Below are 14,702 nucleotides of genomic sequence, written 5' to 3' on the forward strand. Positions count from 1 at the left end.
CCTCCCCTCCACTCTGCCCATAGTCCTGGGCCACCTCCCCTCCAGCCCCCCCCCTAGTCCTGGGCCACCTCCCCCTCCAGCCCCCATCCCAGTCCTGGGCCACCTCACCCTCCAGCCCCCCCCTAGTCCCTGGGCCACCTCTCCCTCCAGCCCCCATCCCAGTCCTGGGCCACCTCTCCCTCCAGCGCCCCCCCCAGTCCTGGGCCACCTCTCCCTCCAGCCCCCATCCCAGTCCTGGCCCATCTCCCCCTCCAGCCCTCCCCCCGTCCTGGGCCACCTCCCCCCCCCCCCCGCCAGTCCTGGGCCACCTCCCCCTCCAGCCCTGCCCATAGTCCTGGGCCACCTCTCCCTCCAGCACCCACCCCCCCCCCAGTCCTGGGCCACCTCCCCCTCCAGCTCCCTCCACAGGTCTGGGTCCCATCTCCCCCTCCAGCCCTGCCCTCAGGTCTGGGACCCACCTCCCCCTCCAGCCCCGCCCACAGGTCTGGGTCCCCCTGCTACACCAGGAACTGCCCAGGACACGCCTGGTAGTCACGGGGGACCAGTCCATCTGCTCCTGCTCCCCCACCCCCAGCCAACGGCTCTGACAAAGACCAACGCCCCCGGGGTTCCTGGGGGCTGGGCATTGAGGAGAGTCATGGCTCCATGGCAGACACACCACCCACACGGCCCGGCTGCCACGGGGACACGAGCCCCTCACAGGGTCGCGATTTGAACTCCGGCCACGGGCTAGCTAGACCCACCCAGACCAGGAGACGCACATACGCCAAAGGCCCCACTCCTGGGCCGGGATTGCAGTTCTGTGGGAATTAAGAGGCATCCTGGAGGGCTCCCTGGAGGAGGTGGGGACTAGGGGGCCTGTATTTGGGCAACAGGAGAGCAAACAGTTCGCAACACTGGGCGTTGGGCAGTCTCGGCCCTGACCAGGTTGTGGGGAAGGAGCTGCTTGGAGCCCAGATGGGGGGACAGACCGGGAGGCCTGGGGGGGCGGGCAGGGTCCACCAGAGGCTGTGCCAGCTGGGAGCCAGGCAGGGTGGGCCTCAGCCCTGCCACACGCAGTCCTGGCCCTGGGCCTGTCCGTCCAGGCCCACGGCGTAGCGGGAGCTCCAGTCTCGCTCGAACAGCTGCCGCAGCTGCTCCTGCACGGAGCTCAGCCGGGGCCGGGGCCCGGGGGCCCGCTGGCTGACCACCAGGCCCACGCCCGACGTGCTGCTGAAGTAATCTTCCGACCAGTTGGAGGTGCCTGGGGGGTGCAGGAAAGCTGCTGGGGGCCTGGCCCAGTCCGCGGGGACGGTGAGCACGGAGCTGCACGGAGACCCTCCGGTCCGAGAGCCACGCCCCCGCCAGCTCCAGGCCTGGCCACGGCCCGGCACGTCCCCTCCGTGGGCCTGTGGCCTCTGTGTGTCCCACCGCTCACAGGCACCCCTCACAGACTCAGGGTCTGAGGGCCCGGCCTGGCCCTGTCCACAGCCCTGCCCCGGGGCTCACCTATGTAGGCCGCCTTCTCCGTGACCATGAACTTGCTGTGGCTCATTCTGCTGAACGGGATGTTGGAGTGATTCCCCACTGGCATGATGAAGACTTTCTTTGGGGACAGAGAGGGAGCGTGTCAGGGAGGGGAGGAGGAAGGGGAGGGGAAGAGGAGGGGGAGGGGAAGGGGAGGAGGGGGAGAGGAGAGGAGGGGAGGAGGGAGAGGGGAGAGGAGGGGAGGAAGGAGAGGGGAGAGGAGGGGAGGAGGGAGAGGGGAGAGGAGGGGAGGAAGGAGAGGGGAGAGGAGGGGAGGAGGGGGAGGAGAAGGGGAAGGGGGAGGGGAGGGGAAGAGGAGGGGGAGGGGAAGAGGAGGAGGGGGAGAGGAGAGGAGGGGAGGAGGGAGAGGGGAGAGGAGGGGAGGAAGGAGTGGGGAGAGGAGGGGAGGAGGGGGAGAGGAGAGGAGGGGAGGAGGGAGAGGGGAGAGGAGGGGAGGAAGGAGAGGGGAGAGGAGGGGAGGAGGGGGAGAGGAAGGGGAGGGGGGAGGGAAGGGGAGAGGAGGAGGGGGGGAAGAGGAGGGGGAGGGGAGGAGGAGGAGAAGGGAGGAGGGGGAGGGGGAAGGGAGGAAGAGGATGGGGAGGGGAGAGGAGGGGGAGGGGAGGAAGAGGAGGGGGAGGGGAGGAGGAGGAGAGGAGGAGGGGGAGGGGGAGGGGAGGAAGAGGAGGGGGAGGGGAGGAGGAGGAGAAGGGAGAAGGGGGAGGGGAAAGGGAGGGGGGAGGGAAGGGGAGAGGAGGAGGGGGGGAAGAGGAGGGGGATGGGAGGAGGAGGAGGGGGAGGGGAGGAGGAGGAGAAGGGAGGAGGGGGGAGGGGGAGGGGAGGAAGAGGATGGGGAGGGGAGAGGAGGGGGAGGGGAGGAAGAGGAGGGGGAGGGGAGGAGGAGGAGAAGGGAGGAGGAGGGAGGGGGAGGGGAGGAAGAGGAGGGGGCACTGGGTCCTCACCACGTCCACGGACACGTTGGCCGCGGGGTCGCTGAAGGCCTGCAGGGACCGCAGGTAGGGGAACATCCTGGGGTCCGTGTGCAGCGAGCAGCTGACCAGCAGGCGCACCTGCACGCCCCGGCTGAATGCCGCCTCCCGCAGGGCGTTGTCCAGCACCGGCCAGTACCTGGGGGAGCGGAAGGTCAAGGTCCTCGGGCCGACTGGGCCCCGCCCGAAAGGTCCTGGCCGGAGGGGGGACGGGCCAGGAGCTGCCGTGAGCGGCGGGGGTCTCCCCTCCAGGGCCACCGGCTGCTCCCCCCCCACCTGGCGGGGCGGCTGAAGCGCGTGGTGGGGAAGTAGTCCATCACCGAGACGTAGAGGAACCGCCGGGCCGCCCGAATCACCGCCAGCAGCGCGTCCAGGTCCCGCGTGCGGCCGCGGGGGCAGAGCGCAGGCGGCGAGGCCTGTTGGGGGGCAGGGGGGAGAGGTCCCTGAGGGCGCTGCCCCTGCTCAGAATCACGCGGTTCCTGGACCAGGGAGCCCTCCCTGCACCCACCCTCCAGGATTTGGGGTCCAGGAGTTAGACGGGGCACTGCCTAGAGAGACGGGGGGCGGGGGTGGTACGGACGGGCCCTGTGCCAGGCAAGGCTTCCCACCTGCCCAGGATGACCCCTTGTCCAGGGTCACGTCCCCACCCTGACGCCAGGTCTCACCTTCCGTCCCGCAGAGTAAGGACAGCGGGAAGAGCTGGCCCCCCAACCTCCCGGGCGAGCTGGAGCCCCTTCCCCCTCCCCGTGTTTGGAGACCCCCCCAGACACCTCTCAGGCCGCCTGTCTCCTGTGGGTGCTGGTAGCTGCACCCCCTGGCCCGCCCCTCCCCCGGGACACAGCCACCGGCGCCCCCACTGTCCCCCCCAGGACCCAGCAGGCGCGTGGGGACCGCGGGGCGGGCCAGGACGGGGCAGTCTCTGTGGCCCTCTTACCGAGAAGTAGGCTGTGGTGGGCACCCCGTCAAAGCGGGCCCGGAAGGGCTGGACGTGGTTGATGTGGGACGAGAAGTTGTGAGGCCAGTGCTTGGGGAGCACCGCCCGGGGCGCCCCCAGCACCCAGTAGGTCTGGAAGGTCTTCTCCAGGTCCCCGGCCAGGCGGCTGCAATTGTGCACCACCGCGCCCAACTCCTTCACCTGCGGGGCGCAGCGGCTGAGGGAGGGGGCCCCGAGGGCCGGGGTGCGGCCCCCACCGGCAGCCGGGCCACGGCCGCATCGCCAGGAGGAATCCCTAACGGACGGGGTGCTGGGAGCGTGGAGCGGGGTGCCCAGCGGGTCCCTGTGTGTCTTGAACGTTGCTTCCAAGGACTGAAGCAATGCAGGTTCACTTCCGAAAGGCCCGGAGAATGCATAAAGCCGAAGGAGGAGAGCCTTCTCCTCCGCACGGTCAAGGCCAAGCATGGTGACCCTCCCACCGGCGTTTGGCGGCTTCCGTGCATCGCTTTTCCTACAAGGGACCCGGCTTTGCCGTCTCAGTGTTTGCCTGGACGGAGGCACCAGTGCGGTGAGATGCCACAGGCCTGGCCGCAGGGCTCAGTGGTTGGAGCGTCGACCTGCGCGCCCGAGGGCCGTGGGTTCGATTCCCGTCCAGGGCACGTACCTCGGGCTGTGGGCTCGCTTCCTGCCCCCGGTTGGGGCGTGTGCAGGAGGCAACTGCTTGATGTGTTTCTCTCACATCAGTGTTTCTCTCTCTCTCTCTCTCCCCCTCCCCCCTCCCTTCCACTCTCTCTCTCTCTGAAAAGCAATGGTGAGGATTAACTAAACCCCCCCATGGAATTCTGTAACTTTCGGGATCGGCCTCCGTGGGCCCCACCGGGGGGAGGTCATAGGCGTGGCCGCTCACCCAGTTCCATCCGGTGACGAGCGGCAGGGGACACCGGGCTAAGCCCCCTCCTGGGACTCACCTGCGTCAGGGAGCGCCAGTCCATGTTGGCACTGCCCACGTAGACGTGCCGCCCGTCCACGATCCAGAATTTGGAGTGCAGAACGCCCCCGGTGAGCCGCCCCATGGGCACATAGCGGACCTGGGCACCTGGCCGAGCCCGGGAGACTGGGTGAGCCGCCTGACAGCTGGCTTCACTCCGTTACCTCCCAACAGTCCCGCTAGGTCGACACTGACCACGGTCACCCCCATTTCACAGGTGGGCAAACAGGCATTGACTGGCCGGGACCTCCGCAGGGCAGCCTGGCTCCTGAGCCTCCTGGTACCAATGATGCCGCCCGCCTCCTGCCGCCCCCCAGGTCAGAGCAGCTGGGCTCAGCAGGACCCGGGACCCAGGCCGCCTGGCTGAGCCCCGAGGCAACGACCCTCGGGCTCTGTCACAGCCAGGTCCCCTGAAGCTCTGCACTCCTGCCTCTGGGTGTCTTCCCGGCCCCCCTCCCCCCAGCAGCAGCTCCGCGGTCCTGTCCCTGTCCACGGCTCAGCCAGTCAGCACCCACCACCCCCGCCCCCCCCAACCCCCGGCAGAAGGTGCGGGCAGACCCCTACCTCGGGCTGCCAGGGCCTGCAGGTCGGTGGAGTTCCTGGCCAGCGTCGGGTGGCTGGTGGCCACGGCCAGGGACACGTTCCTGCCCAGCACCTGCTGCAGCTTCTGCAAGAGGGCCTCTCCCTGCAACCAGGGGAGCGGTCACCCAGCTGGCCCTCTGCCCCCCCACGAGGGAGGACCCAGAACTTCCCCAGGGGCCGTCCTGACCCGCCACAGCACAGAGTCACCCTACTGGGCGCCCGGCTCACTGGGGGCGGGGGGCGGGGAGCAGGGGGGCGCACCAGCTGGGAAGAGGAGTCGTTGACCCCGATGTCGGGGCCCGTGAGCGACCAGTAGTAGGAGGCGATGTGCACGCTCTCCTGCGCGGCGTCCAGCAGCTGCAGCCAGGCCTGCGCCAGGGGCTGGGCCGATGGGCTGCCGGCTGCGAAGGGCAGGTCCTGGGGGCAGCTCTCCACGAGCACCAGCCTGGGGGGGCAGGAGGATTGTGAGCTCAGGAGCCCCAGCCGCCTCCCATCCCCTGCCTCATCCCTGCCCGCCAGGCCTAGGGGCTGCGGCCTGCAGGGAGTGGTGACACCCAGGAGCCTGCCAGGGAGGCGGCCAGGGCGGGCCTACGGGGAAGGGCTGGGCCACGGGAAGGGCTGGGCCATGGGGAAGGGCTGACCCACGGGAAGGGCTGGGCCACGGGAAGGGCTGACCCACGGGAAGGGCTGGGCCACGGGAAGGGCTGACCCACGGGAAGGGCTGGGCCACGGGAAGGGCTGGGCCACGGGAAGGGCTGACCCACGGGAAGGGCTGACCTACGGGAAGGGCTGGGCCATGGGAAGGGCTGACCCATGGGAAGGGCTGGGCCAGGGGAAGGGCTGGGCCACGGGAAGGGCTGACCCATGCGAAGGGCTGGGCCACGGAAAGGGCTGGGCCACGGGTAAGGGCTGACCCACGGGAAGGGTTGGGCCATGGGAAGGGCTGACCCACGGGGAAGGGCTGGGCCACGGGAAGGGCTGACCCACGGGAAGGGCTGGGCCATGGGAAGGGCTGACCCATGGGAAGGGCTGGGCCACGGGAAGGGCTGACCCACGGGAAGGGCTGACCCACGGGAAGGGCTGGGCCACGGGGAAGGGCTGGGCCATGGGGAAGGGCTGGGCCACGGGAAGGGCTGACCCACGGGGAAGGGCTGGGCCACGGGAAGGGCTGGGCCACGGGGAAGGGCTGGGCCACGGGAAGGGCTGACCCACAGGGAAGGGCTGCAAATAGCACCCAGGCCACGTGCTCACAGCCCACTGCAGCCCATCCAGCAGGGCCCTCCCCCACCCCTGCCCCAGCCCCTGCCCCAGCCCCAGCGCCCCCCTCGGGACCCAGGAGGAGAGGGCGGGGCAATGCCCAGCCCTTGGGGAGCCCAGGAGGCGGGTGGCCCGGGGCTGAGACGGCCGTGGCTCACTCACCGGCAGGAGGTTTGCCTCAGCCACGGGGCCTCCCCTCCCAGGGGCTCCCAGGCTGGGCTGGAGCCGCAACCCGGGGACCCGGCTGGCCCTTCCTTGGGGTGCCGCCGGCCCCAGGGGGGCAGACAGGGCGCTTCCCACAGGAGGCAGAGGAGCGCGGCCCCGAGCCCCAGCACAGCCAGCGCTCCCAGCACCTGCAACGGAGAAGGCGTCCCTGAGGGGCCCAGGCCAGGAGGCCCGGCCGGCAGCTGCGGGAGGCGGGGGAGCAGGGCCCAGCCCAGTGTTGGAGGGGCCGGGGGGCCGCGTGGTCACTGGCGGTCCTTCCAGGTCCCCCAGGTGTGTGTGTGTGTGTGTGTGTGTGTGTGATCCGCTCTGTGTGAGTGTGTGTGTGTGTGATCCGCTCTGTGTGTGACCGGCTGTGTGTGTGTGTGTGTGATCGCTCTGTGTGTGTGTGTGATCCACTCTGTGTGTGTGTGATCTGCTGTGTGTGTGTGTGATCCGCTGTGTGTGTGTGATCCATTCTGTGTGTGTGTGATCCATTCTGTGTGAGTGTGTGATCTGCTCTGTGTGAGTGTGTGTGTGTGAGATCCGCTCTGTGTGTGTGTGTGTGAGATCCGCTCTGTGTGAGTGTGTGTGTGTGTGTGTGATCCCGCTCTGTGTGTGTGTGTGTGTGTGATCCACTCTGTGTGAGTCTGTATGATCCGCTCTGTGAGTGTGTGTGATCCACTCTGTGTGTGTGTGTGATCCGCTCTGTGTGTGTGTGTGTCTGTGTGTGTGTGTCCGGCTGTGTGTGTGTGTGTGTGATCGCTCTGTGTGTGACTGGCTGTGTGTGTGTGTATGTGTGTGTGTGTGATCACTCTGTGTGTGTCCGGCTGTGTGTGTGTGTGTGTCTGTGTCTGGCTGTGTGTGTGTGTGTGTGATCGCTCTGTGTGTGACCGGCTGTGTGTGTGTGTGTGTGTGTGTGTGTGACCGGCTGTGTGTGTGTGTGTGTGTGTGATCACTCTGTGTGTGTCAGGCTGTGTGTGTGTGTGTGTGTGTGTGTGTGACCGGCTGTGTGTGTGTGTGTGTGATCACTCTGTGTGTGTCCGGCTGTGTGTGTGTGTGTGACCGGCTGTGTGTGTGTATGTGTGTGTGTGTGTGTGTGTGTGTGATCACTCTGTGTGTGTCCGGCTGTGTGTGTGTGTGTGTGACCGGCTGTGTGTGTGTGTGTGTGTGTGTGTGATCGCTCTGTGTGTGACCGGCTGTGTGTGTGTGTGTGTGTGTGTGTGTGTGTGTGTGTGTGTGATCGCTCTGTGTGTGTCCGGCTGTGTGTGTGTGTGTGTGTGTGTGTGATCGCTGTGTGTGTGTGTGTGTGTGTGTGTGTGTGTGTGTGTGATCGCTCTGTGTGTGTCCGGCTGTGTGTGTGTGTGTGTGTGTGTGATCGCTCTGTGTGTGACCGGCTGTGTGTGTGTGTGTGTGATCGCTCTGTGTGTGTCCGGCTGTGTGTGTCCGGCTGTGTGTGTGATCGCTCTGTGTGTGTCCGGCTGTGTGTGTGTGTGTTTGCACGCGCACATCCCTCTCAGTGGGTGTCTGGGTGTCAGGATTTCGGTTCCTGTTTCAGCCACAACCGCACTGAGTGAGAGCCGGTTCTGCTCCCGAGTGTGGCCTCCTCACAGGCCTATAAATAGCTGCTTCCAGCCTGGGCTGGGCCCCCTCCGGCCCACCCCCACCCCCACCCCAGAGCTGCAGGTCCTGGTCCTGCTGGGGAGATGCCACATGAAGAGGCAGAGAGGCCCAGTGTGGGCTGGGTTGGGACCCCACATGCTGTCCGGGGGCTGGGGGCTGAGTCGGGGACCTCGAGACGCTGTGTGGGGCTGGGGGCTGAGGCGGGGACCTCGAGACGCTGTGTGGGGCTGGGGGCTGACTGGGGCTGACCCTCAGCAGCATCTGGGAACAGACGTGTCCTCAGAGTGGTCGCTTCCCCAGGGAGCCGAGGCCAGGCCAGCTGAGCCCCTGCTGGAGCCGGGCCCCTCCCCACAGCGGCCTCCAAGGCCATCCTAAACAGGGTGCCCCCAGGTCGGTGTGCCCCCCTGGGGTGAGCCAAGGGCCTGTGTGTGTGATGACTGGGTCACCCTGGACCGTCCCTCCCTGCCAGGAAGTCCCTATGGAGGAGTCAGGCTGCCTCCCCCACAGAGGGGAGCTCAGGGCCTCAAGGGTGCTCCCTGCCACCCCCTCCCAGCGAGGATTGGGGGCCCAGCATCGGGCCTTCACTCGCTCTCGGGGGAGGTCGTCGGTGTCGTCCGGGTCGGGGCCGGGGAGGGGTGCGCAGGGGTGACCTTGGGCAGGTTCCCCGAGCCCACACCATGTGCGAAGGGGCCTCCCCACAGCCTGCGGGCAGGGGCGGGTCAGCCCCGCCTGAACATGGGCCACCGAGGCATCACCCAGGCCCCGATCCCCAGAGCACGCCAGCCCACCTCTCGGCCACTGGGAGCTAGAGGAACCAGGGTGGGGGGGGCACCAGGATGCTAGTAATTTGCTGCAGCCCTGGGACCCGGGCGTCCCTGGGGGGGTGGGCCTGCTGCTGGGAGAGAATGACCCACTGGCTCCCCCGGGGCAGCTGAGCCCTCAGCCCGTGCTGGTAGCGCGGGCCCTGCAGGCAGCAGAGGTCTTGGCTGAAGGCGCAGGACTCCTGGCCTGTGGGACGTGGCAGGGCTGTGGGCCCAGATGGGCACAGAGGGCCCAGATGGGCACAGAGGGCTGACTGTCAGATCACGGGCCCTGGCCCCGGTGGCTCCGCGGCAGAAGCTGGGAGGAATGGGTGGTTGCAGGCCCAGCCGCTGGCTCCGTGACCCTCTGGGCTGGGGCTGCTGGCAGCATGGGGCCAGAAGGACCACAGGCTCTGGCCTGGCCCCCACCCCCCCGCCCGGGCTCCGGGGCACTTACCTCTGGGGGCCCTGCCTTGGCACCCATCTCGGCTCCAGCTGCAGACTGCAGCCCTCAGCTCGCAGGGTGGGCCCCCCCCCCCCCCCCCCGCCTCCGCCCTCGGCCTCCTCTCCACTCTGCAGCTTCCCCTCGGTCACTTCCTCTTAGCCCTGAGCGTCGCGCTCTGCACGCGGCTGCTGACACCGGGAGCAGATGCGCCAGCTCGAGGGGGAGGCCGAGAACTTTCACCTCCAGAGAAAGGTCCCTCTTCTTCCGCCCCCCGAGGGGGAGGCGCCCCCGGCCCGGCCTGCGGGTCAGTTAGGCTTCCTGCAAGCCACAGGGACCCAAGGGACCAGCCGAGCAAGATGGCTTATTCCCTCTGACCCTAAGCAAGCTCAGGGCTGGTGGGCGAGAAGGGGCGCTGGCTCCACGGCCTTGGGAGCCAGGCCCCTCCAGGTCTCAGCGTGTCCCGAGGGGTGACCAGCAGCCTCACGGCCCCACAATGGCTGCGTGAGCTCTGCCATCCCCACCGTGTCCCAGCAGAACGTAAAGGACATCTCAAGGACTTCCTGAAGTCCCACAGGGCATGTCTACCGGGTTTCCCGATCTAGAACTCAGTCACATGACTGCATCTAGCTGCAAGGGACGCTGGGGCATCTAGCTGCAAGGGACGCTGGGGCATCTAGCTGCAAGGGACGCTGGGGCATCTAGCTGCAAGGGACGCTGGGGCATCTAGCTGCAAGGGAGGCTGGGGCATCTAGCTGCAAGGGACACTGGGGCATCTAGCTGCAAGGGACGCTGGGAAATGGAAGCTGCCAGGACGCTGGAGAGGGCAAGTAGGGGGGCTCCTTGGCCGTCTGAAAAGGCAGGCCCGCCTGGCGGGTGTGGCTCAGTGGCTGAGCATCCACCTAGGAACCAGGAGGTCACAGTTCAATTCCTGCTCGGGGCACATGCCCGGGTGGTGGGCTCGATCCCAAGTGCGGGGCAGCCGATCGATATTCTCTCCCATCATTGATGTTTCTATCTATCACGCTCCCTTCCTCTCCGGCATCAGTAAACATATTATTTAAGAAATAAAGTAAAAACGGTGCCCACGTGAGGCCGATTGTGCAGGAAGCTGAGCGTGTGCCCGTGCTTGCCAGCCCTGCGGGCCCTCCTTCCCGGCGAGGCCCTGGTTTTGTCTCGGGCCCATTTTTAAGTTGAGTTGTTGGCTTTTTCTTAAAGCGGACGGTTACATGTAGAGGATTCACTTACCGCTCCGAGTTGTCCGTTTTAAGGGTAGCAATACCTTCTCTTAATTTACTTCCTCTTCCCGCCCCCCCCCCATTTTTTTTATTTTTATTCTCAGACATGTGGAGAGTGGCAAGGATGGTGCAATGAGTCCCACAAGCTCACCACTTAGAATCCACAACGGTAGACAGTGTCACTCCTCTGCATCGATATTTTCTCAGGAATCTTTATATATATGCATGTATATGTATTGCTTTCAGAGAGGAAGGGAGAGGGAGAGAGAAACATCAACGATGAGACAGAATCATTGATTGGCTGCCTCCCGTACCCACCCCCCGCCACACACACACACACACACTGAGGATTGAGCCCACAACCTGGTCATGTGCACTTGACCGGAATCGAACCCGAGACCCTTCAAGTCCACAGTCTGATGCTCTATCCATTGAGCCAAACCAGCTAGGGCATGGCTAAGGAATCTTTTTTAAAAATATATATATATATATTTTTTATTGATTTTTTTTTTACAGAGAGGAAGGGAGAGGGACAGAGAGTCAGAAACATCAACGAGAGAAACATCGATCAGCTGCCTCCTACACACCTCCCAACTGGGGATGTGCCCGCAACCAAGGTACATGCCCTTGACCGGAATCGAACCCGGGACCCTTCAGTCCGCAGGCTGACGCTCTATCCACTGAGCCAAACCAGTTAGGGCTGGCTAAGGAACCTTAAAGCAAAGGAGGGCGCAAATGACGTTTCACTCCTAACGACCTTAGGACACATTTCTAAGTAAATAAATGTCCTACAAAATCATAGCACAATGCTCACCCCTGGCCAAGCCCACAATTCCTTCCTTTTATCAAATCCTTGCAAGGCTGTTATGATGACTTTAAGCCCCGTAAGTTAAACACCTGATAATCCTTCCTCGGCCAGAGAGGGTTAGAATTTCCACTCCCATTCCTGGTTCTGTTTGTTCGTCTGAGACGCTCCCTGTGTGACCAGCTCCTCCTCCCCGATAGAATTCCGCTGGGTATGAAGCCTTGGCTGCCCACGGACGTGCCTTGTGTGGGGACACGTCCTCCGTTTTCAGGAGCGTGGACATGCCTCTAGCTTCCTTCATTGCTGAGGGGTGTTTTCTTTTCTTTTTTTAAATATATTTTATTGATTTTTTTTACAGAGAGGAAGGGAGAGGGATGGAGAGTTAGAAACATCGATGAGAGAGAAACATCAATCAGCTGCTTCCTGCACACCCCCCACTGGGGATGTGCCTGCAGCCAAGGTACATGCCCTTGACCGGAATCGAACCTGGGACCCTTCAGTCTGCAGGCCGACGCTCTATCCACTGAGCCACACCGGTTAGGGCTGAGGGGTGTGTTCTATAGACGGAGTTCCCGACTGGCAGCGTCTCCCCCAGAACCCGGCCTTCGGGTTCCGTGGCTGATGTCAGGAAATCTGCTGTCCTTGCTGAGCGGGGACGCTGCCCTCCCTCTGTGGTTGTCTCTAACGCGTTCGCTTGGTCTCTGGGGTCCTTGCGTGTGACAGTGATGAAACTAATGTTGTTTCCTTTTAGAAGTCCTGTCTGGCCCGGCTGGCATGACTCAGTGGTTGAGCATCGACCTAGGAACCAGGAGGTCACGGTCAGGGCACACGCCTGGGTTGTGGGCTCCATCCCCAGTGGGGGGTGTGCAGGAGGCAGCCGATCCACGTTTCTCTCTCATCGTTGATGTTTCTATCTCTCCTTCTCCCTTCCTCTCTGAGATCCATAAAAAATATACTTGCCCTGACCGGTTTGGCTCAATGGATAGAGCATCGGCCTGCGGACTGAAGGGTCCCGGGTTCGATTCCAGTCAAGGGCATGTACCTTGGTTGTGGGCACATCCCCAGTGGGAGGTGTGCAGGAGGCAGCTGATCGATGTTTCTCTCTCATCGATGTTTCTAACTCTCTCTCCCTCTCCCTTCCTCTCTGTAAAAAATCAATAAAATATATTTTAAAAAATAAAAAAATAAAAAATATACTTAACAAAAATCCTGCTTGCTTGCCCTGACCGGTTTGGCTCAGTGGATAGAGCGTCAGCCTGTGGACTGAAGGGTCCCGGGTTCGGTTCCGGTCAAGGGCATGTACCTTCGTTGCAGGCACATCCCCAGTGGGAGGTGTGCAGGAGGCAGCTGATCGATGTTTCTCTCTCATCGATGTTTCTAACTCTCTATCCCTCTCCCTTCCTCTCTGCAAAAAAATCAATAAAATATATATATTTTTTATAAAAATCCTGCTTGGATGTTTTGTTATCCCTGAAGCTTCCTGGACCATGGATACATATCCTAGTTTGCTAGGCTGTTGTCACAAAGCCACACAGCCTGGGTGACTTAAACACAGAAATTTATTGTCTCAGTTCTGGAGGCCGGAAGACCCCAGTCAGGGTGCCGGCAGGGCTGGTTCCGTGTGTAGGCCGTCGGCGGGGGGTCTGCTCCCAGATCCCCTCCTGACTCCTGGGGCCCCGAGGCACCCCCTCCTTGCCGATGGCATTCTCCCCGTGTCCACGCATCGTAGCCCCTCTGTGCACTCTGTCTCGGGGTCCAAATGCCCCTGTCCGATAAGGGCACCCATCACCGTGGGTTAGGGTCGAACCTGACGACCTCGTCTTACCTGGATCGTCTGCAAGGACCTTATTCCCAAATAAAGGTCGCCGCCGCAGGAACTGGGCGTTTGGGAAGGAGGGTCACCTAACCCAGCCCGTGGCACGTCTCTCCCGATTCTGAGCGTTTCCTCCCCCCCTCCCCCTCCCCCCCAGGATCTCAGCGCACACGTGTGTTACGCTTCGTCACAGCACCCGCCGCGCCCCTGAACCTCTGCTTCCCATTTTGTCTCCAGGTGCCTGCGCTCTGCACTCTGGGTGCAAACCTCCTCTCGTCTTCCTTGCAGGCGGCCGATTCTTGGATTCGCTGTGGCTCCTGTGCTAACGCTCCTATTGAGGTTTTTTTTTTTTTTTTTTTTTTTTTAATAGATTTTTATTGATTTCAGAGAGGCAGGGAGAGAGAGAGATAGAAACATCAATGATGAGAGAGAATCATTGATTGGCTGTCTCCTGCACGCCCTACTGGGGATCGAGCCTGCAACCCAGGCATGTGCCCTTGACCGGAATCAAACTTGGGACCCTTCAGTCCGCGGGCCGACGCTCTATCCACTGAGCCAAACCGGCCAGGGCACCTATTGAGGTTTTAAAGAGCTTTCTTTCCAGTCATCACAGCTTTCCACCCGGACACAGCGATGCTTTCCTTCCTCTCCCTTTTGGATAGACCCCACTTTCTACTCCATTTTTCCTCGGGACGCTGCGCTGGAGTCACTCAGTGCGTGCTGTGACTTCTGGGCGTGAGCGCACCCCTGGCCGGCGTCACCGAGGGTTTGCGTGGGGGGGGGGGGGGGGGGGGGCGGTCCCGGGCCCAGGAGGCCTTCCTCTAGAGATGATTTGCATTTCCTTCTGCAGGAACAGGGATCCCTACCCACCCGGAGCCACTCTGAATGGAAACGGAGGGAAGAGCCTAGAACAGGGGTGGGCAAACTTTTTGACTCAAGGGCCACCATGGGTTCTTCAACTGGACCGGAGGGCCGGAACTAAAGCATGGATGGAGTGTTTGTGTGAACTAATATAAATTCAAAGTAAAGGAGCGGAGGGGAGAGCAAGAGAACCGGATAGAACAGCCGGATCTGGCCCGTGGGCCGTCGTTTGCCCACGGCTGGCCTAGAAGACATGCAGGGCACGGTGCACGCAGAGTCCCGGAAGGGAAGGTGGGGGTGGGGGCGGAGCAGGGCAGTGTCGGAAGAAGACAGGAGCGGGCTTCTTCACAACCGGCGAGAGACACACCGAGCCACCAGCCCACGACGGGCCGCGGATTTCAATGCAGATAAAAACAGGTGTTCTTACGCAAATGGTAGTCAATGCAACCACTGAAAACCTAGTAACGGAGGAAAATCCACCATCTCAAAGAGGCAGCGTGACAATGGAATGTTACGATTCACGCTGAAACACTGGCCAGCGTCCTCGTAGAATTCGGGGGTGGGCAAACTTTTTGACTCGAGGGCCACCATGGGCTCTTCAACTGGACCGGAGGGCCGGAACAAAAGCATGGATGGAGTGTTTGTGTGAACGAATATAAATTCAAA

General features: G+C 63.2%; 1 protein-coding gene across 1 annotated transcript; it reads right to left on the reverse strand.

The window, feature by feature from the left end:
• Nucleotides 1-835: 835 nt before the first annotated feature.
• Nucleotides 836-9,413, reverse strand: PLD4 (phospholipase D family member 4). The gene is made up of 10 exons (XM_080688386.1): nucleotides 9,335-9,413; nucleotides 6,416-6,606; nucleotides 5,258-5,441; nucleotides 4,979-5,099; nucleotides 4,395-4,522; nucleotides 3,427-3,627; nucleotides 2,769-2,908; nucleotides 2,466-2,631; nucleotides 1,489-1,585; nucleotides 836-1,243 (listed from the first exon to the last, which is right to left on the reverse strand). The coding sequence occupies exons 1-10, from the start codon at nucleotides 9,359-9,361 to the stop codon at nucleotides 1,041-1,043; spliced, it is 1,458 nt and encodes a 485-aa protein (XP_080544512.1). The 5' UTR covers nucleotides 9,362-9,413; the 3' UTR covers nucleotides 836-1,040.
• Between the last annotated feature and the right edge of the window lie 5,289 nt (nucleotides 9,414-14,702).

This window comes from Plecotus auritus (assembly GCF_963455305.1).
Source record: "Plecotus auritus genome assembly, chromosome: 1".
Classification (NCBI taxonomy): domain Eukaryota; kingdom Metazoa; phylum Chordata; class Mammalia; order Chiroptera; family Vespertilionidae; genus Plecotus; species Plecotus auritus.